Consider the following 26,980-nt stretch of genomic DNA (forward strand, 5'->3'; position numbering starts at 1 on the left):
TTTTTTTTTTCTGCTCACTCTTATGTTACTCCTAGGTAATAGGACATTAGCTGTGGCCAACACTACTTTTTCTCCAACTCTACTTAGTGAGAAAGGTTGGGAAAATCTCGCTCCCCCTGTTGGGAGCATCACCATCCATTCCATATTTTGGTGGTAGCTCCTTATCCAAACACGTGATGACTTTTTTCACCATTTTCATGTTAGTCATGTTGACCGCTGTTCCATTTTAGTCACTGATCTATTAGAAGAACTAGGAGTACCCAGGGCTTCTGGAGTCAGTATTGTTCCTGGATCACAAAGCAACCTGACAGCTTATCAGCTTGGACCAAGCGTGCAAGTCAGAAGAGAAACCAGGTATGTAAAATGACATCAACAAACTATTAGGCCTTTAAATTGGGATTATGTAAACCCATTAATCCTGTTAACCTCTTAATTTTTGTTTCAGTGAACTTCAGTACATGCACTGAAGTATACAGTCAATGTGTCAGATGCTCAGTTGGTTTAAATCGGTATAGCTCCATATAAGTTAATGGGCAATGAAGAGTTCCAAGTCTTCCTGAATCCTCATCTACTCTGGCATGAGACTATAACATTGTCCCCTGACTGTCTGTAATACTTCACTCCTCACTTCCAGACATACAGTCTTCTTTAGACAAAAAGGCTCAGTCTGCACTAGAGATACAGCTGTGATTTTGAAACCCCTGCTCTATAGTTAATCCCTTTCCATTGAGAGGGATACATCAGAGGGATAAACCCCAGGGAGAGAAAGGAGTTATTTAAGTTAAGGGACAATGCTGACACAAGAAAAATGGATATAAACTGACCATCAATAAGTTTAGGCTTGAAATTAGATGAAGGTTTCTGACCATCAGAAGAGTGGAGTTCTGGAACAGCCTTCCAAGGAGAGTAGTGAGAGCAAAAAAACCTAACATGTTTTAAGACTTAGCTTGATATGTTTATGGAGGGGATGGCATGATGAGGTTGCCTACAGTGGTGTGTGGCCCATATGCAACTGTTAGTAGCAAATATTTCCAATGGCCAGAGGTGGGACACTGGATGGGGAGGGTTCTGAGTTACTACAGAGAATTCTTTCCCAGGTGTTTGGCTGGTGGGTCTTGCCTCTATGCTCAGGGTCTAATGAATCCCCATAATATTTGGGAGTCCTGAAGAATTTTCCCCCAGGTCAAATTGGTGGAGACCCTGATGGGGTTTCAGCTTTCTCTGCAGTGTGGGGCACAGGTTACTTGCTCGTTTGAACTAGAGTAAATGGTGGATTCACTGTAATTTGAAGTCTTTAAATTAAGATTTGAGGACTTCAGTAACTTAGCCAGAGGTGATGGACTTATTACAGGAGTGGGTGGATGAGGTTCTTTGGCCTGCAATGTGCAGGAGGTCAGACTAGATGATCATGATGGTCCCTTCTGGCTTTAAAGTCTATGAGAGTCAGTATTGCCCATGACAAACGTTGTTAATGGAAAATAAACATTTTCAAGGGGACTTGATGTTGAACATTGATGCTAAGGTGTAGATGCTTAGGTTTTTCATACATTTCTTTTCTAGATTTATTCTCCCATATGGGTTCCCCCAGGAATTCTCTATAGTCTCCACCTTCAGAATGAGAGAGGACACCTCAGAGGTGGTCTGGGATCTGTGGGAGGTGACGGACAGAGAAGGTGCTGATCAGTTCAGGCTGCGTCTGTATGGTGAGAGCTATGCAGTTGACATATATAATGCAGCAGGAGCAGCAACAGGTAGTGAGGTCACCACCTTTGAGAACCTGGAGAAGATTTTTGATGGGGCATGGCACAAACTCGCTCTGCATGCCAGGAGACACCATATTACTTTGTATGTAGATTGCCAGCAAGTGGGCACAGCCCCTGTCACTCATGATGGAGCAGTCAGAACAGATGGAGATAGTGTTTTGGCCAGGAGAGTAAAGGATGATGTTACTCCACTGGTAAGTACCAAGCTATGAAGCTTACTATATATAGATTTATCCTTAACCTAGACTGTTCAGGGACATTCAAAAAAGGGATCATACATAACTCTGACCTACTGGAAATATGGACTCATGTTGGTATATGTGTCTGTGACATGAGCCTTTTACTTCACTAACCTTTCTTCCAATGTGCACAGCTTGCCTAGGATGCCACTGAAATCAGACTTGCACTCCTCATTCTGAACTGAGGATCAGGAAACAGGGTTTGTTCAATTTCATTTGCACTGTACTGGGGCTGAGGTTCTGGCCTCTACTATCTAGCAATGAAGCCACATGTCCTGGTACAAAATGCTTCAGTCCTTCACCTTAACATGAGAAGTTGCTAAATATATCACTCCCACAATCCACTCTCTGCACTGTTTCCCCACTGAATAGAGGGTCCACTTCAAAGTCTCTGTCCTGATATTCAAAGTAGTCTATGGGATTCACTCTCACTATCTGAGTTCTCCCTCTGTGACCATTACTGACCATAACAATGACCTATCACTGGAGCAGTGAGACTGCCAGCCTATAGGGGGAGGCTCAGTCGTACAGGAGACAGAACTTTTACAGGGGCTAGAGTTATGGAATTCACTCCCACAAGAGAGAAGAAGGATTTCAGACCATACCACTCTCCCAGCTACATCCATACTGCTTCGTTATAGTTTTCCCTCAGTAAGTCCTTCACGGACAGACACCACAGCACAACCCAACCACTCACTCACACACAAACACAAATGCAAATTGAAATGCCAATAAACTTATCAAGCTCTGTCTCCCACAGGCTGGGAAGAAAATATTACTGCTGTGCCAACCGTTCAGTATGTGGAAGGTGTTTAGATATTGTGGTGAGGGGGACAGACAGACAGATAGATAGTAATGCAGGTGAAGCTTTACTGGAGTTTCAGAACATTTTTCCATTGATTCAATAGGTTGATGTGCAGCAACTTCAGCTTTACACAGACCATAACCAGGCAGTGGATGAAACCTGTTGTGAAGTACCTGGAGTGGTGAGTTTCGACTTGCAGATAATACACATGCTTTCTCAGATTACAATTAAATTCTTGTCCCCATTTTTCATTTTTTTTTCTTTTTGTCTCTTACAGGAAGATGACCGGGTAAGTTCCCAAAAGCATATTCAATGGATTTATAAATACGGAAATCAGATGTAAATGTTCTCTTCCACTGTAAATGCAGAAGGAAAATACAGTTCAAATGTGCATTTGTGTTTCCCCCCAAGTGTGCTAGTTCAGGACTTATGGAAACGACAAAGGATTGCAACTGCCAGCCTGGAGAACCAGGTTATGCTGGCCTTCCTGGTCCAAAGGTAAGAAGAGCAAATTATTATTAACTAATGTAGAGTTAGCTTTAAATGGAGAGTGAAGTGTAAGGATTTCAGAAAATATAAACAAATGTGTAATGTTGGCTGTGACCAGAGGCCCAGGGGAGCCAGCTGAGTCACTCAATTAGGATGAACTGCAAAGAATGGGGCAGGCAATCCCCAAAGCTGGTGGATATTCCAATACTTAGATTTACCAAGCCAGAACAAAACAGCCTCTGTTATACCTCACTGGTTACTCAGAAGTCAACAACACAATTCCCTTAAAGTAACCCAGCCTCAGGCCTCCACCTAGACACCCACGTCAAATATGATGAGGATTAAGATTTAGATAAGCTATTACCAGCAGGAGAGTGGGGTGAGGGGAGGTATTTTTTCATGCTTTGTGTGTATAAAAAGATCTTCTACACTTTCCACAGTATGCATCCGATAAAGTGAGCTGTAGCTCATGAAAGCTTATGCTCAAATAAATTGGTTAGTCTCTAAGGTGCCACAAGTACTCCTTTTCTATTTCCTAAGCATCACCGGTAATTAGCTACATAAATTAACAGAAGGCAATTGCCTGTTTTTCCAGCATTCACAGATGCTTGGCTATACATTTCAAAGAGAGATGAATACAGCAATATCCTATGTTTACAGTTCATTTAAATGCTAAGATGTTCTTTTGGTCTCTGAATTAACAGAATACAGCATAACAGGGACTATTTGATTACATTGTTGACCTCTACCTATATATATAAAACACAAACATTATCTCCCCATATGTTTTTAAGGGTTGAATTTGAGTCATTTATTCTGCAGGATGCTTATCCTTTTCTGGTCATGCGTCACATTGGCCATTTTAGAAAAAGTTTGTTTAAGTTTCTTTTTAAAGCCTTAAAGGCTTGGGGTGAAATCTTGGCCCCATTGGAGTCAATTTGATACCTTCCCACCACACCGGATTTCAGAGCCTGGGCGCCAACCTGAGCGGGAACACCTAAACTGCAATTTTTAGCCCCACAGCCCAAGCCCAAATCAATCTGAGACTCGGCACTGAGGGTTTTTCTTTGCAATGTAGACATACCCAATGGCAAACTCCCATTCATTTAACTGGAGCCAGAATTTCATAAGTACTTGTACCATTTCTTGCCTTATTTGTGCCTGCCTTTGAATTGTGGTGTAAATTTCAGCCACAGCTCTCTTGCGGGTGTAGCTTTTGCAGGATCAGGTTGTTCCCTGTCCCCACAGTGGCTGGGCCATTTGGAAATCTGAGCCCTAAATTCTGTAGTATTTTCATTTATGCGTGTGATTCTAAAGCAAGCATGTATGTTTGCATTTTGGAGTCTGGCACTGATTTCACTGGGTTTTTAGAAGATTCATTAAAAAGAGTTTTAACATACTGTTGACGTGGGTGCTATTCATATAACAGACTCTGAACTTTCTGATTCATATTTTGGAGCCAAATCTCCCTCTGCTCAGTATAAAGCTGCGTGACATATGCTGCATTGTGCTACTCTCACTGATCCCATCTCAAGCACTGCAACATGAAACCAAACCTCTACAGGAAACCCAATTTGCCATTAAAATGATTATTTCTGCTTTATGGTCTTTAAAGTTGTGGTGCTGAGGGTGATCATAGGATAGTTCCTCCCTATGAACCTGACCCTGAGAATAGCTCACTTCCCAGAAAATTCAATGGATGTTAGGGGTGTTCAGCATCTCTCAGGATCATGTCCTATCCTCGGGAAATGTTTGTGCCTTAAATCTAAGACGGGCAAAGGGCGGGCACCTAGATGCTATGAAGACTACAGCCTTTTTTTAAATGCTGCCCTAGTAACAAATAATTATCATTTTATTTTTAGACTTTTTCCATCCTAGGGATTAGTGGCTTGTGACTTTCACTTTAGACATTGAGGCCACTATAAGAGCCACTGTCTCATGTTTGGATTTTGGTAAGCAAAGAGGCATCAGACAGTAGGAACTGTTAGCAGAGTGACCATAGAATAATGCAAAGAAATTCCAGTTAGGAAATAAGGAGAGTACCACCCTTCAATGTTTTTAAAATGTGGTCTCTTTCACTGATTGCAGCTGCCTTCACATAATGCAACATTTCCTGTGCATTTTCTTATGCTTCACTTTGCAGGGTGAAAAAGGTGATCAAAGTGCTCTAGGCTTCCCAGGATTTCAAGGAAGACAGGTAACTGACCATTATTAATTTGGTGAAGGGATGAGTGGACATGGATGAGAGTAGCAAAGCAAAACATTCTTAAAACTGTAATCTCAGGGCCCAATCCAACTACAGTTAAATCAAGCATAGTCTTTCCATTGGCTTTCATGGGAGTTGGATTAGCTCTGTGTTAGGGAATTAGAGAGTCTTTTGCTCCATTCGTTCCTAACAGGACAAGCTCAAAATCAAAAAGCTTTAAACCTGATCCTACCAGGTACTGAGACTCCTCATCCACTATTGAAATTGCAGGAGTTGTTTAACTCATCTCAGAATTGGGCCCATTACTTTGTTTCTTCTGGAAAATATGCTACAGACTATCTACCAATATACTGTGAAATATTCTTACATTATTAACACTAAACTACACCTTTCAAATAAATAAAGTACATCTTGTGATGCTGTGATCCTTTTTAACTGTATGTAGTTCTCTTGCTAATTCACAAACTTCCATAATTCACAAATCCTCTCACCTTAACTATAAGAATGAGGGAGGTTCTTCTGCAACCCATTATTCCCCACTATACCCTACATGTTAAGACAGTATCCTTCCTGTATCTCTTTCCCTCTGTTCAGTACACAAGATCTTTAAGGGTAGATGTGGAAGAGTGTGTGTGAAATATTGGTAGGTCAGATCCTGGGTATAGCAGAGACAGCTGTAAAAAAAATAAGAGCATTCTATTTGTCTTTAGAAGTAAAGTCACACAGTGAAATATTTCCATAGGGAGACAAAGGAGCAAAAGGTGCTCCTGGAAGAAGAGGTGATCCTGGACCAAGGGTACAGCCCCTATGAAACTCAATCAATAAATTCATACAGTTAACGTCCCAATAACCATATCAACGCACAGCATTCTTAAATTCTTACAAAGCAATCTCTCTTCTGCCACAGATGGCTAGTACCATCTTGGGGTAGCAGGTGTTTTAAAGCTACATGTGGCAGAAACAGCTTCGTTCTTCATTTATGCATGAACATGGATCACATAAGAGTAATGTCAGCTTGAAAACAGGGTGCTAGTATTGTGTACATTTATCTGTAATACACTAGAGACTTGTAATAAAATATCTACACAATGTTTGGTAGGGTGAGCCAGGACTACGAGGTTCTGAAGGGTCCTCTGGATATTCAGGAGCTATGGTAAGTGGACAGAAAGTAAACAAGTCCAGTGCATTTTTACATATGCTGTGTGAGGTATTGCAGGGGATGGGCAAGAGTTTGATTAGAATCATCTAAGTATAATAGATTCAGAATAAATACCGATCATTGTTTTCTTTTGACGTCTATCATTTGTTAACTACTATCTTTTCTGCTATCATATGACAAAATATGCAAATCAGTTTCAGATATTTTTTAACTTCATTCTTATACAGTTCTGAAAAGTGAAAGTAATTTAAAAATTCTGGAAAAGCAAAACATGAAGGTGCAAAACTATACTGCTTTTTCTTCTTTTGAGGATTAAATGAATAACATTGCATTACTCCCTCAGGGTTTCCTTGGTGTGTCTGGAGAAACAGGTGAACTTGGCCCCCCAGGGAAAAAGGTAACATGGAAATATTATTTTGTTTTTATGCTAAACTTTGCTTGTTTCATTGTTAGTTTGTCCTCCCAGGTCCCTCATCCTTGCTTACCTGTCTTGTCTTACATCTAGATTGTAAACTCTCTGGGGAAAAGACTGTCTTTTGCTATTTGTTTGCTTAGGGCCTAACATACTAGAGCCCTGATCCTTGAGTGGGGTTCCTAGGCACAATAACAATCATCAGTGATTTATCATGGGGAAAGGATCTGAGCACAGAAGAGAAAATGAGCCCATCTGTTAATCAGCAGAATGAGTGGTATGTCAACAGCAGTACAGACCCTTTCTAAACAAAGAAGGTAACTTGTTTCTGGTCCTTCTCTGTCATAGGGTGAGCCTGGTTTGCCTGGACCTCAGGGTGAATCAGGAATAGAAGGAGAAATTGTAAGTGATCAGTCTCTCTCTTTCTGTGCTGTCACTGGAAGCTTCTAGATGCTGTAGAGATGCTGAAGCCAGAAGTAGCAGCTGGTTTTGCATTTCAGGGGGATGCCTGTGTGAGTGGTGAGGATGGTGGCTCTGGTGATCCAGGGGAGAAGGTATGAAATGGCAATTTATTGCAATCAAGCCGTGTCTGTCAGGCTTTGTCTTTTTGCACTGTCTATATAAAGCTGAAAAATGAGGTCCAACAATGTGAATGTTGTAAATAACCACATTCCCATGGCACCAGGTGTTCAAGCAAAACTTTTAGCTATGTAATGTTAAGCCAACATTCAGTTCGGTCATCAATGTATTTTCTCTTTTGTCGGAATGACTCTCTTTTCATGTTTAAGTTCCTGTCTTCCCCTGTTTGAATTTCTTTAAAAGCAACAATTAAAATCTAACACTTGTTCTTACTATCCCAAGATTCTTTTGTTTTTCCCATTTTATCATAGAAATGTAGGCCTGGAAGGGACCTGAAGAGGTCATCTAGTACATCCCCACACATGAAGGCAGGAGTAACTCTACCTAGACCTTTCCTGACAGCTGTTTATCTAACTCTAACCTGTCTTTAAAACCTCCAATTACTCCTTGTCAACCTATTACAGAACTTAACTATCCTTATAGTTAGAAAGTTTTTTCTAATATCTAACTTAAATCTCCCTTGTTATAGATTAAGCCCATTACTTCTGGTCCCACCTTCAGTGAATATGGAGAATAGTAGAACACTGTCCTCTTTGTACCAGCCCTTAACATATGTCAAGATTATCATCAGGTCCCTCCTCATTCTTCTTGTCTCGAGAGTAAACAAGCCCAGTTTTCTTAACCTTTCTTCATATTTTCAGAACTTTTATTGTTTTTGTTGCTCTCCTCTGGACTATCTCCAATACGTCTGCATCTTTCTTAAGGTGTGGCACACAAAACTCAATGCTGAATAGAGTGGAACAATTACCTCCTGTGTCTTATGGACGACATTCCTGTTAATACACCCCTGGAATGATATGAAGCTTTTACACATCCGCATCACATTGTTGACTCATTCACTTTGTGATCCACTACAACCCGCAGATCCTTTTCAGCAGTACCTCTGCCTAGCCAGTTATTCTCCATTTTGTAGTTGTGCATTGGATTTTTCCTTCCTAAGTGTAGTACTTTGCCCTGGTCTTCATTGAATTTTATCATTTTCCATTACTCTAATCCAGAATCACAGTAAGCAATATCATGGCACTGACTTGACTAGTGTGGGGAGAAACAACAATCCTTAGTTCCTGGGATGCTAGTGTATCTTCAGTATAAGCAACAAGTTTGAGCTAAAATAGGACTTTGGCTTGAATAGACCCCCAAATTCTATTTCCCTCAATTTACTGGGACTTTGATACATCTATAACTGGGACATAACTATGACAGGGCCACAGATACCTAACGGAGTTCACTATTCCAGGCCTCCTCCACAGAGCAACAGGAGCACCCCACAGGAATGTCCCTGCTTGAAGAACCATTTTGTGTTCGCTGTGCTCAGAGAGCCTGAGTGCCTGAGAGTAGTGGCCCTGTGCTCTATGGTAAAGAATCTCACCTCACTAAAGCCAGAAAACCTGATCTGAGCCTGCAATAAGCCTTTCCCAATAAGGTTCTTTGATGCAAATAATGCATTAGTGGCCCACTACTTTTAAACCAGAAATAGGCCAGAATAAAAACCTGGTACCAGATAATAATACTCATTGTGGCAGATCTTCAGTTGTCATAGCACCCTTGCCTTGTCACAGAACTCTGATGGTTTACACCAGCTGAGGATCTGGCCCGTTAATACCAAGATGCATATGAGCTCTGGGTGAGTCAAGCTGCCCTGCTGCAATGTCATTCTCAAAAGTAGCATCCTCTGGAAGGCATGTCATAGCTTGAATTGACATCACAATGTTAGCCATTGCTGCATTATTTTCTGGGTACGATATAGAAGGAACCAAGATAAGTGTCTGAACCAATTACTGTGGTACAGTAGTGATGGGGTTAGCAAAATACTCACAGATCTAAGTATTATAGACTCATTATGGAAATTAGAGATGGAAAATACTTAAGTCATGTATTGTAGCTCATCTCCCTTCAGTACAATATACACAGATTCATGCTGTTTTATTCCAGTCTAGTTTTAACAAACCATGAAACTTCTATCACTTACACAGTTTTAAACACCTCACTGTCAGGAAGTTTGCACTGATATTCAGCCTAAAATGTTTCCCCCTCCCCCCTTAATTTCAATCCATTACTCTTAGGGCTCATCTACAGAGAGTTAGAGCTCGGTAAGCCAAGGTGTGAATCAACAGCACATTAGCTTGCCTATCACTAACCGGCCGTTATGAACACTGCTATCATGCATTGTGCTCCGGGTTGTACTTTGACATACTCATTTGGAAATCTGGATCAAATTTCAAATTTTATAGCTGGAGCCCATTTCTATCCATGAGTCAATTCCTCAAGTGCCCCAAGTGTTTCTGTTGCTCTTTGAACAACAGAAACACTTGTTTATACAACATGTTTATACAACAATCCACATTTTCCGAAACCCTTTCAAGCAACCTTTCTTTGAAGCACACTGTTCAAAAGACCCCTTCCCCTCCTTTGCTTGATAGCTTTTTACAGCTGTTATTCCAACTTTAGAGAGTCCCATCTCCAAGCTACTATTTTCTCTATTTATTCTTTTTTACTGAATATGGCTGTAATCTGTGTGCACAGAATTATGAAGTTACACAGGCAAATTTCTACATGTTGAACAATGGCCGTGTCTAACATGCTTCAGCAATTGTGTACAATCACAATTATCTTTATTACTGAGGACTATATATGTTGATTCCCCCCCAAAACTCCAGACAAATTCAGCATGTAATATTACTTCTAACAAGGTGGTGTTTCCAAAACTGAATGCATGAAAAAGTATTTTTAAAACCATACTAGATGCACTCATTGTTCATTGTTATTTTCCTTGTTTATATTAAAATAGCGAGACATTGGCTTTGTTTTGTTTTATTGTGGAGTAGGGTTCCCAAGGAAGACCAGGAAAACAAGGACCTCAGGGACTCAAGGTAATTCCACACTGTGCTGCTGTAGAAAAACCCAAGCAACTCCAACTAGCCATGAATATATTAGACTTAAAATACCATTTTAAAAAAAAAGAGGGAAAGAGAGGGAAGCAAGGATAACTCCCTAAAATGGTTAAAGGCTGGGTTAGGAGGGAGCAAGATCCCCATGAAACCCCTGCACCGACTATCTGGACGTTGGATTTCGGTGCACTGGGATAAACAGCTAATTTCTCTTTATCCCAGTGTAGATGCAGATGCAGTGTAGTTGCAGCCATGTCGGTCTCAGGATATTAGAGAGACAAGGTGGGTGAGGTAATATATTTTATTGGCGATAAGCTTTTACAGAGCTCTTCTTCAGGTCTGGGAAAGGTACTCCCAATCTCACAGCAAAATGCGAGGTGGAACAGATTGTTTAGCAGAAGTAGTTAGCACATATTGTATAGGACCAGTCAAGGTAGAGCAGAGGTGGGCAAACTACAGCCCATGGGCCACATCTGACCCACAAGACCGTCCTGCCCGGCCATTGAGCTCCTGGCCAGGGAGGCTAGCTCCCGGCCCCTCCCCTGCTGTCCCCCCTCCTCCGCAGTCACGCCACCGTGTGGGCAGTGCAGCTGGCTCCGTCCGGGCAGCGGGGCTGCAAGCTCCTGCCCCTCTGAGCGGCATGGTAAGGGGGGCGGCGGTGGCACGGGGCGGTGGGTAGGGGGTTCTGGGGGCAGTCAGGGGACAGGGAGCAGAGGGTGATTGGATGGGGCAGAGATTCGGGGGGGGGGCGTCAGGGGACAGGGAATGGGGGGGGTTGGATAGGGCGTGGGAGTGGATAGGGGTCGGGGCAGTCCGGGGACACTGAGCAGGGGAGGTTGGATGGGGGAGGGGTCCCAGGGGGCCTATCAGGGGTTGGGGGTGTGGATAGGGGTCGGGGGAGCAGTCAGGGGACAGGGAGCAGGGGGGGTTGTATAGGTGTGGGAGACCCGGGGGGCTTGTCAGGGGGCAGGGGTGTGGATAGGGGTTGGGGCAGTCAGGGAACAGGGAGCAGGGGGTGGTTAGATGGGGGTGGGGTCCCGGGGGGTGGTTAGGGGCGGGGGTGCTGGGAGGAGGCGGTCAGGGGACAAGGAGCGGGGGGGGCTTGGATGGGTTGGGGATTCTGAGGGGGGCAGTCAAGGGGTAGGAAGTGGGTGGGGGCGGATAGGGGGCAGAGGCCAGGCTGTTTGGGGAGGCAGAGCCCTCCCTACCTGGCCCTCCATACAGTTTTGCACCCCGATGTGGCCCTCGGGCCAAAAAGTTTGCCCACCCCTGAGATAGAGGATGGTGGGAAGTGGATGGACTGGGTCAGGGAATGGGCGGAAAGGGCCAGGGAATGGGCAGGGTTTTTGTTCTCCCTGCCCCTTCACTTGCCAGACTAGCTGAGCCAGTGTGTGTGAGAAAGAAAATATAATAATTTACAACTGGTATAAGCCCTGGGAGCAAGGAGGAAGCAGAGGAGGAATTGGGACCCAAAGATGTGTCTGAGTTACAATATTTCCCAGGCTACTCCTGAGTGGTGCTGTTTATGCACCTCCCTTAGCTCAGAGCTGTGCCTACAGTTACCAATCTTTTCCCAATGTGATATGTGAACATCACTGAAAAGGAAAAGAACCAGACTGTGCTTTTAAGCCATTGCCCAAGGTGTGTATGGGGTGAGGTATTGAAGGATACACACTGCAGGGAGGTCCTCTGGAGGAAGTGTAACTGATTTATCCAGAATTCCCCCGTGTAGAAGCAGCTTTGTCACCCAGCTGTAGTATCCACTAGTCCCTGTGGTCAGAGTGACCCAGTTACACAGAGTTGCAGACTTTACATGACTGTGTATTCCCTTCTACTGTATATTGTGCAGTTTAATATATTTTAGAAAACACCACGTTAACATTTCTGCCTTCCAAATCATTAACTAACATGTGGCTTCAACTGTATTTGGATCCAAAATGGAGATTTTCATGGGTCCAATTTTAATTTATCCTTGGCTATTTCATTTCCACACTATGCTGGTTACCAGTTTGAGAGATGGTCATGACTTGGAACTCAGAGAGAGGAATTCTTTGAAGAATGGATTTGGAGGATTTAGGGATAGAAGTTTAGTTTAGTGAAGAACAATAAAATGCACTGGAATAACAGCTGTCAAAACTCTATCCTAGGGCTTTGCTGGTGCCGAAGGAAACAAAGGAGATAACGGAGAACAAGGATATAGGGTAAATTTACCAAACCCCACATCTTATGTCTCTATCCGAGCTGAGAGTAAGGGCCTGATCACACAACTTCTCAGTGCGCATAAGTCCATTAAGGTCCCTGGGAGTTTTATGCCCAGAGGTCTTGCAGAACTGAGTCCTAATGTAATAGTGTAGACTTAGCTCATAAAGAGCCTGATTGTTTGGAACTCCTATTTGCATTAGTGAACACTCACACAGGTAGTCCCATTGAAATCAGCAAGACTGCTGGCAATGAGCAAGTGCTCATCAAGGGATGGGCCCACAATGGGTAGCATATCCGCCAAGTAGTACTGCTGCAACCAGACTTCAAATACAGGGACAGAGTCTGCTACTTTCACTCACCCAGTGTAATCCCTTACCCCAGAAGCAGTCCTGTTGATTTCAATGGAACTGCTCAAGGAGTAAGGTACCACCAAAGATAAGAGTGACAGAATTTGGCCCAGAGCAGTGTTACCATTACTAGAAGTGGTAGGCTGAGCCCATAGAATTGGCCTGTGTATTAGTTCCCAAGTGTTGTCTACTATTTAAAGTTGTTACTCCCTCAAAAATAAAAAGGGAATTCAGATAAAAAATGTCTTGAAGCAACCAAACAATCTCTCCTAAAGAGCAGAAGGCAGGTCTCTGACTTAGGTCTGCATGATAAATAGACGTGTGGATTTCATGTCATTTTCATAGATAGCCCTCCCCCCGTGTGGATTTCATGTCATTATCTACATATAACAGGATTCACTCACCACCGGGATGTCCCCATGTGGCTGGGTCTGGGGGTCAGCTCTCATCCAGTCTAGTGCCCCCTTCCGTCACTTGCTCCATGGCCCTTCTCGCTCTCCAGGACTCACAGTGCTTTCCTTGTGACTCAGCCCTCCAGCCAGGTCATTATATAGTTTTCCCCCTTCTGGGGTATCAAAGTCCCTCTGGACCAGGGGTGGCCAACCTGTGGCTCCGGAGCCGCATGCGGCTCTTCAGAAGTTAATATGCGGCTCCTTGTACAGGCGCCGCCTCCGGGGCTGGAGCTACAAGCGCCAACTTTCCAATATGCCGGGGGGTGCTCACTGCTCAACCCCTGGCTCTGCCACAGGCCCTGCCCCCACTCCACCCCTTCCTGCCCCCTCCCCTGAGCCTGCCATGCCCTTGCTCCCCCCCCAGGAGCCTCCTGCATGCCACAGAACAGCTGATCGGGAGGTGCGGGGAGGGAGAGGGAGGGACTGATGGGCGGGGCTGCCGGTGGGTGGGAGGTGCTGGGGGCGGGGGAACTGATGGGGGCTGCTGCTTGTTGTGGCTCTTTGGCCATGTACATTGGTAAATTCTGGCTCCTTCTCAGGCTCAGGTTGGCCACCCCTGCTCTGGACCAACTGTCCATTCACAGTCCCTGGCAGTCCTCTGTGCCAACTCCCAGTCTGTACCACTTCCCCAGTGGCCGATAGGGGAACTTGGCCCCACCCACTACTCTGGGTTCCAGCCCAGGAACCCTATCACCAGCAACCAAGGTCTTCACAGTCTCAGCCCTTGCAGCATTTTCCCTGGGCTTCTTCCTACTCAGCCTTCTACAGGCTTTCTTCCCCTCAACTACTCTAGGTAAACCTTTCCCACAGAGCTAGGATCCCAGGGCTGTTACTGTCCCCTGGCTTTATTCCTACCCACTCTCTAGAGAGTGACTGTAGACTCACCCTGCAGCTTTATTTGGCTTGCAACTTCCAGTCTCTTTGTACTAACCAGCCTGCTTTTGCCCAGCTGGGCTTCATGTTGAGTTAAGCATGGCTTTCTTCCACGTACAGCCGGATTCCCTAGTTGGCCCTTCATGCCCACACTAACCCTTTCAGGGCTGTGTGGGGTGCATATCCTATGACACTGCTGTAGGTTTTTAATTCTTTTCTTAAAATGACTATAAAGAGCTGCCGTTCAGGAAGGGCCTTATAAAAGAATCAAAGTGTAATGGAATTGTTATTATTAAAGGAAACTACATCTGACTGTATGTTTTTCAAGAAGCCAACTGCATGGTCTATGTGTGATTTGAAGCAATGACTGATCAGAGGTGAAGGCTATAATGTCTGTCAACCAAAGAATCATGATCTTACTGATGTCCTTCACTTTACACAACATCAATGTTTGTATAACTCTATTATATGACCATTCCTTTAATTTTCCTTCCACTCAGGGTTATCCAGGAGCCCCAGGAGAGACTGGAGAAGATGGGCCAAAGGTATAAAAAAGGTCTATTTTGCTTGGATTAAGTGCTTGCTCCTGTACTACAGAAGTCAATGGGAGTTTTGCCATTGCTGTCAGTGAGCACGGGACCAGATTTGACTGAACACCTATGCATTAAAAAGTTTGAGCAGTAAAGAAAGTACAGGATTTTAGGAATACATAGTGCAAATGGTTTATTGTGCCCTATCCGAGGAATGCACATTTTGGAAGTCACCGGTACCTCACCTACAAAACATTACTTTATTCCTACTATCAAAATGATTTCACTCTATGTTATTCTTTAGCTATATTATTTCAAACTATGTATGAACTTCCCCAACCACAGTGTCACTGTTTGTTGAAATGTTAGCAAACCTTTCCTTTGCTGGATGAGCTGGAGGAACACTGGGAATGTAACAATTCCACTCTCCTTGGAATGGGCGTGGAAACTCAGTTATTCTCTCGACCTCGGAGATGGTCACACTGAAATTAGGGCATTATATGGATACTTGAACGTCCAATGCCCATGCTGTGCCTGTTCTGCGGTTCGATAAAGGCCTACAGGGCTGTCAAGCCAGACTCTTTCATGAGTACTAAATTCATTCAAACATACAAACAAAACCAGAAAACTAGATCTTTTGTAATATTGTTGGGAAGAGTAATGGGACTTAACCCCCATCACCTACAAGACATGGGAAAGAACTCCAATTAGTCATGTTTCTCACCTGGGGGGTGATTAACTAATTCCCTCCTGGCTAGACGATTTATAATCTGACTGAGGCAGCTCACTTGGAGAGAGGGATTGTAGAGGATGCAAGTCTCTCTGGTAGGGTGAAGCTCTGGGATAGGGTTTAACAGACAGGAAATAACAGAGAAGGAACACTGAAGGAGTGAGTTAGACTCCTGTAGGGGAGCCCTGACGTAGAGACAACAAGGGAACTACAGTGAAACCTGAGAGTGGTGGAAGGGTTATTAGTTTAAAGGTTTGTTTGGACTTTTATTTGGATTTGGTCATGCTATGCCAGAAGAGTTCTAGAACTTTATGTGACTTGGCCAGAGGGCCTAGCCACAGAACACTCAAAGGAAGAATCGGGAGAAGATGCAGGCAGTAAAAGGCCATTGAAGGTCCAAGGGAGAGCCCAATGTGGGTTGGGGGGAGAGGGAAGCAGAGAAAAGGATGCTGTGCAATACTGCAACTGGAGATGAGGGGTACCCATGAGGTGAGGGTGTGCTTATAGGGAGTTATGAGGTAGTGTTGCTATTTTGATTATATTAATATTATAATTTTCAGGGCAATGAAGGATCTCCAGGAATACCAGGCAGTGATGGCATTCCAGGAATGGATGTAAGATCTAGTTCATAATGCTAAACAAATCCATTTTTAGGCAATAAAGCCATATCCTAAGAGAGATTCTGTTGTCTCCTAGGGTCCTCTGGGAATACCAGGATTAGAAGGCAAGATTGGACTCATGGGACCAAAGGTAAAAAAAACTTGATAATTAAATGAAAACAAGAAAGCCATGAGTTGATCATTTACAAATGGTCTAGAAATTTATGAAGTGAAGATGACAGCAAAAAAAGAGGCTCGATCCTCCAGCACTACAAGACCCCATGCTGTCTTAACTCACAGATGAAAGTTTGTCGAAGCAAAATGACACTGCAGGCTCAGTAGAGTGTTATTATGTGTAATGACATTAAGGTTATTGACCAACGTAGCAGTGTTCCAAGCTCTAGCTTTCCTATTGGTTGTATGCTCTGTTTTAAAAAAAAAAAAAAAGAAGAAGAAAAATTATCATTTAGAAAAATAAGGATTACTGGTTTTCTTCACCACTAAAAAAACGCTCCCATGTGTTGCAACATGGGTAAATTAAAAGCCCTCTTTTGGAAAGGATCATCTTAACTGTGGGATAAGGGTACTAAACTAGATCAAAGTCTGCCACCAATTCCCCTTTGAAAAAGGTCATTGAAAGAGGCTTTCAACTGTCTTTGCAGGGAGCTAAAGGCAAGCAAGGTCCAAGAGGCCCACCTGGAAGGCCAGGTTCCATGGTAAGGCATATGCTAAAGTATCCCCAAGAGCTGCCCTTATCAGAAAACTACGTATGAAGAAAATCCTTCTGTAAGCAGATGTGCTCCTTTTGGGCTCAGTCAGGCCTAGGAGGTGCATCACTAGAAAGCATAAGAGAACTTGCGGAAAGCTGGTAAGGATTTTTCTCTTTTCCATACAGGGCGCCAAAGGTGAAATGGGGGATCCTGGTCTACCAGGTAACCCTGGCCCTAAGGGAATAAAAGGCCAAAAGGTAAAGTCCCATGTTAAAGGTGAATAAGTAAAATGGTCACTTCAGTCTTCTATGTGAGTCATGTCAGTCCCTCTCCTGTCTTTCCCACAGGGGGCTCAAGGTGAGACTGGAGATGATGGCCCAAAGGTATGGCTTGTTATTAGCTTTTGAAGTGCATACTTGGGAAAGCAGATTATAAATCTCCTAATGCAGAGCTGCACTGTAATGACTTTATAATGGGACTGGTGTGCATCTCTGGCTTATGAATGGGATTTACCACACACAAATCTTCCTGAGTGTTCCAAGAATGAGTGATTTCAGTTGTGATTTGGATGGTAATGGAGCTTATGGCTAGGAGGTTCTGGGGAATGACTTGGATGTCCTTATATCCTCCACAAACCTGACTCACATATTTAAAACCACCAGGCTGCTTCTGCTGCCACACAGCAGGTCAGAGTTCATGTCCCAGCCTTGGGTCTGTATTCCCTGAGGCAGGAAGGAATGGAAGAAAGTACTGTGGAGGCACTAACATCAGTCTTTGGAGAGGAGGGACATCTTGTGTCTCACCTGACTACCCTCTGTGGCCAATGAAGGAGCAGTACTGGTGGACTCTGAAGGGATCTGTGTTGAGCCCTTCTTGGCTGCAAGAAGGGCTGTCATGACACAGGCTCCTAAGTTTGGCGGCGGGGTGTGTGTGTGTGTGTGTGTGTAGGAAGTGATGGTGGAGAACAATGTGTTTTATCCACGGATCTCAAAACACTTTAACAAATAATTAATACCCCTACACTGCTGTGTGATAGGAATTCCCAGTGTACAGTTCAGGAAAATGAGAAACAAGGAGGTTGTGCCTTTCCCTAGGCCACATAGCAAGGTAGTGGCAGAACAAGGAATAGGGCACAGGAATCCTGATTCCCAGTCCCCTTTTGCCCTCTAACCACTAGGTCATACTTCTTACAAGAGTTCCCATTCTTTCCTAGCACTCCTTCCGGGGCAGGCAGCGATGAACACCCTCCCCACCCACAGGGCTGAGCCTAAGGGTTCAATAGGGCCCTTAGTGTTTTAGTCAGAGGGAGCAGGAAATGCAAACAATGAACACAGGAAATCTTTCTCTAATGAGAGACTGTGCAAAGCTATAAACTGTATTCCTCCTCTATAGGGTGATGTGGGAAGAAAAGGAAGCCGTGGGGATGCTGGACCCCAGGTACAGCCCATGCCCTTTGAAATTAAAGATGACGTCTAAGTACTTGGTGAATGCTGAGCTCCATAAACCTGAATTTTTAACCTATTTTCAATTACTCTCTGACAGGGGGATGATGGAGACAGAGGAGACAAAGGACAAGTATGTTTGTTTGTTTGTCCATTGTGGGTGGGGGGCAGGATTAGGAGAGTTCATGGCTGGACCTGCGCACCACGTAGGCCATGTAGCTCTGCCCCACGCCCCAGCACATAATATGTTTGGAGTGGGCTGTGGGTAGCATGAGCCAAGACAGGTGGGCTCCATGACTTTGTGGCGCCACTGGCCATTGACTTCTGAGCAGCAGACCAACCATCCGGATTCCTGCCGTCCTGAGACTGCAGCAGCAGCAGTCACAGAGCATCAAGGTTGCAGCCCACAAACTGGGCAGGTTGTTTCTTCACAACTGAGCAGCCACAGTGAAGCCCAGTTACTCATGCTGTGTGCTGGACAGAAGCGTTTCCCCTTCAGGAGAGCAACCTAGAGTGTAAACCTTCATTAGAACTATCTGATTACTACTTCAACCCCCTACTTAAAACTCGCTCCGAACTGACTTGTTCTCTGTATATTTAGAAAGGCTTTCCTGCCTGTCTCTGGAATCAGAAAATAAACTCAGGCACTGGTTGGGTGATACCAAGTTCTGTGAACATTCAAGTAGGTGGAGTCTGTTGGACAGGGAGGGGGAGATGCACAAAGGCCAGAGAAGTGGGGACTGTTGGAATGTCAAGGGGGTTGGTGTCTCTCGTATTCTGATAAGCTTTGGCTCGCCACCCAGACTGGTGAAAGCTTATCTGAAATGAACCATCTCCCTATGAAAACCCTTCCTTTGAGAGTCAGAAAGGCCAAACAGGATGAATAAATGTGTCCACAAAGAATTAATGCATGTGCCATGCAGTAAAACTCCTCTAATGGTAAGCCACCATGGTGCATATAATTGATAAAGAAGTTGAATGGCTGAACTGAATGGAATCTGCTACTTAACCTTCCCTGATGCTCTGTACTCAAAACTTCACACAGCAGAGAAGACCTGGATTAGGTCTTGGTGGTCCAGGATGTCCAAAGCTAACTATTCATTGTCAGAGTTTAAGCAGCCTCTTTCTCCTGCATGCTGGGGGAGGGTGACGTTACGATTTGGGGCTATCAAGCACAGCCTCCCATAGCTTCTGGGCAAATGATGCTCTACCACAGCCCAACAGGAACCTAAAATCATTCTCTCTTATAATGCTCACCCTGCTAGGTATAGAGTTAGGCCGAATGAAAAGGACCTGCACAAACCCCAAGGAGAAGTAAGAATTGTGCTGCATGAGCTCAGATATGATGGTGGTGGGCCCTTTTAGACTGACGGGGCTGCACAGAGGGAGGAAGGTAGATGAAGGAACACAGGCGCCTCTTTGTCCATGTTTATTGCTATTTTTCTCCCTTCGAACTTTTCCTTTCATCTCCTCCCATAGCAAGGAGAACGTGGCTTTCCTGGCCCTGCTGGTCCAAAGGGACAAAGAGGGGTCCCCGGATTACCTGGTCCAAGAGGCTTCCCTGGCCCCACTGGAGAGGAAGGAGCAACTGGACCCCCTGGCTCTCCAGGGTCCTGGGGACCTGAAGTATGTTCCAGCTCCTTCTTTTTCTTTGCATTTTCCTTATTTGGTTATTGGAGTGCTGGTGGTTTTGCTTGTGAATATCCGCATATTCTCTCGCTGCTGCTGCTTACAGATCTTCAGGGTCAGCTGTTGACTATGCACCCCCCTTATTTCTCAGTCAACGCACCAAATGTATTGTGTAAATGTTAAAGAAGTTAATCCTGGGGGTGGTAATGGGATAAAGAGCCTTTCATCCATTGGTCACTAGTTCAAATCCAGCTCAGACTGGTGGGTACTGAAAGCTTTCTCTATGTGATGGCTATATAAATGCTTGTCCAGAATGAGTTTGTTTATCAAAGTTCAGTTTTGCTTGGGGACACATCACAAATCATCCTCAGATCTGGCACAAATTGATGTCTTTGCTGTTGTCTAATTGATGAGACCATACAATACTATGTGACTTAGGTGACCTATCGCACACGGAGCACAGTTAAATCAAACAGTTCATGAGCAACCCATAGGTGGTAAATTGTTCCTCCAAACTATGTGGTGAATTCATACAGGCTAATAAATACCCTTGGGAGATATACAGACAGAATCCCAATGCTATTTCTGTTGTGTTTATAAATTCATACTTGCATCCTAGGGTCCAGGGATGCCTGAGGAGCAGGTGTATGAACTGTGTCGTAATGTGGTCATAGCTCAGATAGCCCAATATGCAACCGCTATCAGATACAGATGTGCCAGCGCCTGTCCTATTGCTAACATGACACTAATTGGCCCCCCAGGGCCTCGTGGAATGGCAGGACCACCAGGGAAAAAGGTGAGAACTCTCTGATACAGATAGAGATAGTGTGCATGTGAATATGTATGCAGGCATCAGTGGAAGTGTGGCCATTCGCTTCAGTGGGGCCAGGATTTCAACCAGAGTATGTATGTACACTCTGTGTCAGGTCCTTCTTTGTTAGTTTGTACCCCAGTGTCATGACTGATCGTGACATAAAATAGTGTGCTCTTCCCTTCAAATTACACACACCAGGTATTTGTCCATGTCAGTCATTACTTGTATGACATCTAACGTGGATGCCTGATAAGCATTGATACCAGCAGAAACTGCCAGCCAAGAAACCACTCTGGCACTCACAGGCATGTGTGACCGGGTGCCCGGAATGCCACACTGAGAATGCCACCTTCAAGGCAGACTGAAAGAAGGCTGTATTAAAAGTGCTTCTGCAGTGCCCTGCTGGTTAACCAGAAGCCAAACACAGTCCCCTGTGGGCATTTCAGCCCTTGGCTCCTACCCAGACAAGCAAGTCTGTATAGTGAGAGGGTTACTGAAAACCCATTTCACCATATGTGAGGTTTTTTCTAATCCCAAAGGACAAGACACATTGCACCACCAGGTCAATATGAATCTCAGATCTTACCCAAATATCATGCTGTCAGCCAATCCTCAGTAAGATAACTAAAGATTTATTAATAAAAGGGGGGAAAAAAGAGAAAGTTATAAATGGTTAAGGAATCATATACATACAAGTGATTGCAAAGCCCTTATATCAGGTTTGCAAAAGTCTCTGTGGAATCACCCAAACAGATTGGGGGTCATCAATCCTTGTTTAAAGCTCCCTTGTTAGAAATCCAGTCCAGAGAAATGAAGCAGGAAATGAAGACAAAATGGAGATGTTTCAGGGGTCTTTTATATCCTCTGCCGTGTGCATGGGAAAGTTACAGTCCCAGACAAAGCCCACAGTCCCTGTTTGTGGAAAGGTACTGGCCCAAGATGGAGTCCAGGGTCACATGAGCATATCACATGTCCTTACCTGGCTTGCTGCAGCACAGGGGATGGTCACTGGTTCCTTGACATCTGAGGAGGACCTGTTGGGTAGGATGAGTTTCTTCTATGGCCCATTGTGAGAATTGAATGTCCTTGATGGGCCATCAACACATAACTGTCTAGCCTTCATGTAAATCTATTTGAGAGGTTTCACGCAAGAACAAACACGTTTGAGATACAAATACATATCTAGTGTTCATAACGTCATATCCAGAGATGATACTTGGATTTTACCAAGATAATCATACTCAACACATTGTAACTTTTCCATTGACACCTTACATGATCCATTTTGTATAAGACTAATGGAAATTGTATAACAGTGATATAAATGGTCACCTTTCTTATACACAACATTACAACATTGCACCCTGGAGAGCCTTCAATAAGAAGAGATGGCAACAGCTGGAATAAGTTTGCACTGTGCCTTCAGTTCCCAGCAGAGCTTTTCTAACTGACTAGAGCAGAGCTGATGCAAAGCATAAGCATACTCAGCTCAGGGCTAGACCTGGACAATTTGATCCTGAATTTCTATGGTGACACCTGGAGACTTCCATTAAGAATAATCATAGGAGAGTGGGGTAGGAAAAATGTATAATCAATTATTTGATAGCTCTGGTTGGGTCCCTACTGGACCTGTAATGAGAAACTCTGCTCTCATTGTATCTCAGTGCTGCTGCTTTCAGGTGAAATTCTGAAGTCCTGAGATTCCTTGGCCTGCTTGTTTTCATTTTCTTAGAGAACAGATTTCTCAAAATTGCCATTTTTTTATGATGATGGCAAACCCCCTGGTTTGGGCCTTTAAAAATTAAAACCACTTATATCATTTGAATAGGGAAAAACAGGTCTTGATGGATTTAAAGGTGAGCCTGGTCCAAAAGGACCTATTGGATTTCCTGGAGCTAAAGGAGCAGCTGGGGAACAAGGTAGGGACACACATACTCCTAGATTAATTCTCAAGCAATGTTCCTCTACAGCCAAATCCAATGCGCAAGCTGGTTTCCTTTTTGCTTTGTGCCATATAGGAGACAGAGGCCAGAAAGGTGAGAGAGGAGATTCAGGCATGGGACTCCCTGGCTCAGATGGACCTCAAGGCTTTAGAGGTAAAGAGAATTTCAAGGGATGTTTTATCTGAGGTTTTAACTTCCTTGCTCTATATTTTTCAGTTATTCATCATAAAACTGTTTATAGACTCAGCTATGAAACACATATGTGCAACTTATTTAATAAAGTCGTTATTTTTGGTACAATGATTGCCACTGAAATATTTACAACTCTCTGTGAAAATACTGAACTTTGTTCATGAGTTTCACAGTTTTCCTACATAATCGCTATTGTAAGTATGGGGGAGGCCACACTGCTAATTTGATCACTGTGCAAACCTGTAAAGATTTTAATGGCACCTGATGTGTACACTGACAGTGGTGTGTGTCAGCAGGATCCTTGTAAAAGAAATGTCGAGAGAGAATCACTGGTTGGGAATTCAAAGAAAGGGTCACAGAGAGGACCCCCCACTATTTTCTCCTGACCTTGCTGGAGGAAAGAAATCAGATTTCCTACCCCTGAAATGGTGTGCTAATAATATTGGAATAGTTAATGCTAGATCTGGCTGGAGGATGACAATTCTCACAACAACTTCCAAGGTTTCAGAATTTGTTTTCATTCTTCACTAGAACAAACCCAAAACCTTTTGAATGTTTTTGTGAAACAGAAGTGTGGAAACATCCGTTTTTAGATTGAAAACATTGGTCTCTCTCTCTCTCTCTCTCTGGTCAGAAGTGACCAAGGAACCATGGACTTCAGAAACCTTCTCATCAAAATTGATATGGCTCCATAAAACACTCCAGTTTCAGCAAAGCATCATATGTCAACAAAAATATATTAAATTTAAAATGTTCCAATCAGCTCTAGTTAGCATCTAGTGTCAGGATGACCCTGGCACAATTTTTACTGTGTTAAAATGCACTTGCCCTTATCAAGTATCTAGATTACACTGAGAGAGACTGAGGTCCTTTGTACAGGTTTAGCAAGGACCTGTGAAGGGGATTTATTTCATGTAGATTCATTCTGTACATGGGGAGGGGAAGAACACATGCAGAGGAATTTAACAGAGATGGTACATGCCCCTAGACTAATTCACTAGATAGCTCCCTGTTGACCTTTTTCACCCTCACAATTTGCTGATTGTTCTTGAATTTCTACACGGCATGAGCCTAATTCTGACCTCTCTTAGATCAGTTTTGCATCAGTGTAATTGCAACAGCAATAGTGGAGCTATGACTGATTTACACCAGTATGAATAAAAGGAAAATCAGGCCCCGTTTTGGGGAAAGAGGACTCAGCTCCATCGAGTCTCCCCTTTTCTTTATATAATTTCCTTGTTTCGTTCTTCTTCTAGGATTCCCTGGACATGCTGCTGTTGCCAGAGATGGTCAGCCAGGCACAGCAGGTCCCCCTGGATACCGTGGTCCTCCAGGTCAGCCAGGGTTTCCTGGCCCTTCGGGTGTCCCTGGACTTTGTGAAGCAGCAGACTGCAGGATCTATGCTCCTAACTCTCTGTCAGAACAGGGATTAGTAAAGGGGCCATCTGTTTAATTATAAAATAATAATGATGCCAGGATAGATTGGAAAAATATCCTGATGGCACTCATTTCCTGTTGGAATAACACCACCACCTGATTCTTCATTGGTGGCCTAGTAATGTTATACTTGGCTAACGGGACACTGATTTTAGGCATTAAACCCCAAATGTTGTGATTTCTTTATTACATTCCCCAGTTATATTTATGCAAACCTGTGCAACTGGTGTATTGTGGAAGTACCCTTTCATCCTCAAATCATTGGTGCATAAACATTAATCAGCAGATAAGTAAACATCACAATGAGTCCAGCTAAAAGAATAAATTTTTAGCCATCAAGTACTACCCCGTTTTAATGGTTCTGGTTAAAGTTCTTGAGTGTTTGATTAGCCATTGAGAAACAAAGCTGCTTGACTTTTACTTAAAATGTATTTTGGGTCTCTTATAAGCCAAGTGAATGTTGAATCTTGCAGAAAAACAAGAAAGGACAAATTCTGCTCTCAGTTATAATGGGCTAAACCCAGAGCAACTTCAACCAAGTAAATAGTTTTTCTGGATCCACCCGAGACAGATGAGCTGAATTTATCTATCAGATTGAAAAAGTCTGTATGTCAGGATGCGTTTTTAAAAGAAATCTCTACGTAGGCAGCCACAGTCTATTAATTCAGCCTGTTTTATACTGAACTGTACACTGGCTATTTTATAGTATTCCTGCACCTCATTTTGTAATTCACAAAGCTGGCTGACTAATCAGACCTTGGCATGTTTATATTATCAAACAGAAGACGACAGACAAAATCCTTGTTTGAACTTGGCTGTTGTTGTGGAAACAACACAGTGCTCTATGGACATAGAGCCAAAAGCTGTAATCCTTTCTCAAGCCATTGCCTTCAATAGGTGTCTTGTCTGATTAAGGCTGGCAGGATCCATGCCACTGTTTGTATCTCTAGACGACTAGTTCAGTAAAGAAAGGTTTCACCAGTTATTCCCAATTCCCCTATTAGCAGAAGCCTGCTCTCTATGGCAGTGGTTCTCAACCAGGAGTCTGGGGCTGTCTGTCGGGGCCGTGAGCAGGTTTCAAGGGGTCCACCAAAATAAACCAGAGAACAGGGCTGGTGTTAGACTTGCTGAAGCCCAAGGCAGAAAGCCAAAGCCCAAGCTACGCTGCCAGGGCTGAAAGCTGAAGCCTGAGCAACCTATTGCTGTGGGTCCCTGGGCAATCACCCGCCTTGCTACCCCCTAATGCCAGCTCTGGCTTTTAATTTACTGGATATGCAGAAAACCAGGTGTTGTGGCACAGGTGGGCCATGGAATTTTTATAGCCTGTTTGGGGGGGGTGGGGGGACATCAGAAAGAAAAAAGGTGGAAGTGGCCACCTTTAGTGCTCATAACTAAAGACACAATTCTGCTTTCACTGAGGGCGATGGCAAAACTCCCGTTGGTTTCAGTGGTGCAGAACTGAACCTTAAAGGCCAGATTCAAAGCCCATTAAAGTCTATGGAAAGTCTCCCACTTGATTTCAATGATCTTTTTATCAGGCCCTATGTGTATTCAACAGCTGACCCACCACTCTTCACCATTTTGTGGGTTTGGCTTTTCACTGGGAAAGGCTGTGGCACCTCATTCAAAGCTTTCTATGTTTTTATTTATCAGCTACTGCTGTTAACAGTTCAGAAGCTGCTTGTGGGGTTCCCAGCCTGTGTGCTGTCCCACGCTGTAAACTGTCTTGGGCTTGTCTGTAAGGTGCCTAGCACACATCCAACGTTCTAGGAACTCACATCGATAGCGATACTTGTCAGGACTGAGGGGGAGAGGAGGGTGTTAACAGTGGGGCAGGGTTTCATGTTTGAAGTTTTACATTTTCTGCACAACTGTCGGTTATTTGCAATTCACTCGTACTTCCCTGGATCTTGTAGCCTCCTGTCAGCTCGACTAAAATGACAGGCTGAAATGCTACATTTGGACTCTGTCACGCTGAGCTACTGCTTTGAGCATTTTGGTTTCTGCATGTTTTGCTGCTGCCACCAGCAAATCTTTGTCTGACAAAAAAAGTTAAGGGCTAAATGTGACCAAGGCTACAAGACAGCAGAGGGGACTAATAACCCCACCATATACGTAGACTTGTGCAACCTGGATACTGGGTTTGGATGTGCAGGAGTGAGTGGGACTATTTCCTATTTACTCCCTCCCCAGAGCATGGGGTGGGAAGGAGCAGAGAATGGCCCCATCCTGCCTTACTCACTGGCCAAAGTAACCGAGCCAGTGTGGGAGGTAGTAACCTCCTGCTGGTGTAGCCACCCCCATTTCCTGCCCACCCTAAGAAGCAAGCAGGGGAGGAGTTATAACTGACAGGTACCACAGTGTCTCCTAGAGATACTCCTGGGTTGGTGCAGACCTTGTCAGGGATGTGCCTAAAGTCTCAATCTAGCTCTGAAGGTTTACTCTGGATTCCTAATGGTAACAGTGTCTGTGGACCAAGA

At 44.0% G+C, this 26,980-nt stretch overlaps 1 protein-coding gene across 1 annotated transcript; it reads left to right on the plus strand.

Moving 5' to 3' along the window:
* Nucleotides 1-6,519: 6,519 nt before the first annotated feature.
* On the plus strand, nucleotides 6,520-20,925 carry LOC102946188 (collagen alpha-1(IX) chain-like). The gene is made up of 14 exons (XM_043538825.1): nucleotides 6,520-6,655; nucleotides 7,005-7,058; nucleotides 7,422-7,627; nucleotides 10,538-10,582; nucleotides 12,748-12,801; nucleotides 14,975-15,019; nucleotides 16,295-16,348; nucleotides 16,431-16,484; nucleotides 16,996-17,049; nucleotides 17,229-17,300; nucleotides 17,391-17,426; nucleotides 18,436-18,480; nucleotides 18,586-18,618; nucleotides 20,734-20,925. The coding sequence occupies exons 3-14, from the start codon at nucleotides 7,535-7,537 to the stop codon at nucleotides 20,923-20,925; spliced, it is 777 nt and encodes a 258-aa protein (XP_043394760.1). The 5' UTR covers nucleotides 6,520-6,655; nucleotides 7,005-7,058; nucleotides 7,422-7,534.
* The last annotated feature ends 6,055 nt before the right edge of the window (nucleotides 20,926-26,980 follow it).

The sequence above is a fragment of the Chelonia mydas genome, chromosome 2 (genome assembly GCF_015237465.2).
Source record: "Chelonia mydas isolate rCheMyd1 chromosome 2, rCheMyd1.pri.v2, whole genome shotgun sequence".
Lineage (NCBI taxonomy): Eukaryota > Metazoa > Chordata > Testudines > Cheloniidae > Chelonia > Chelonia mydas.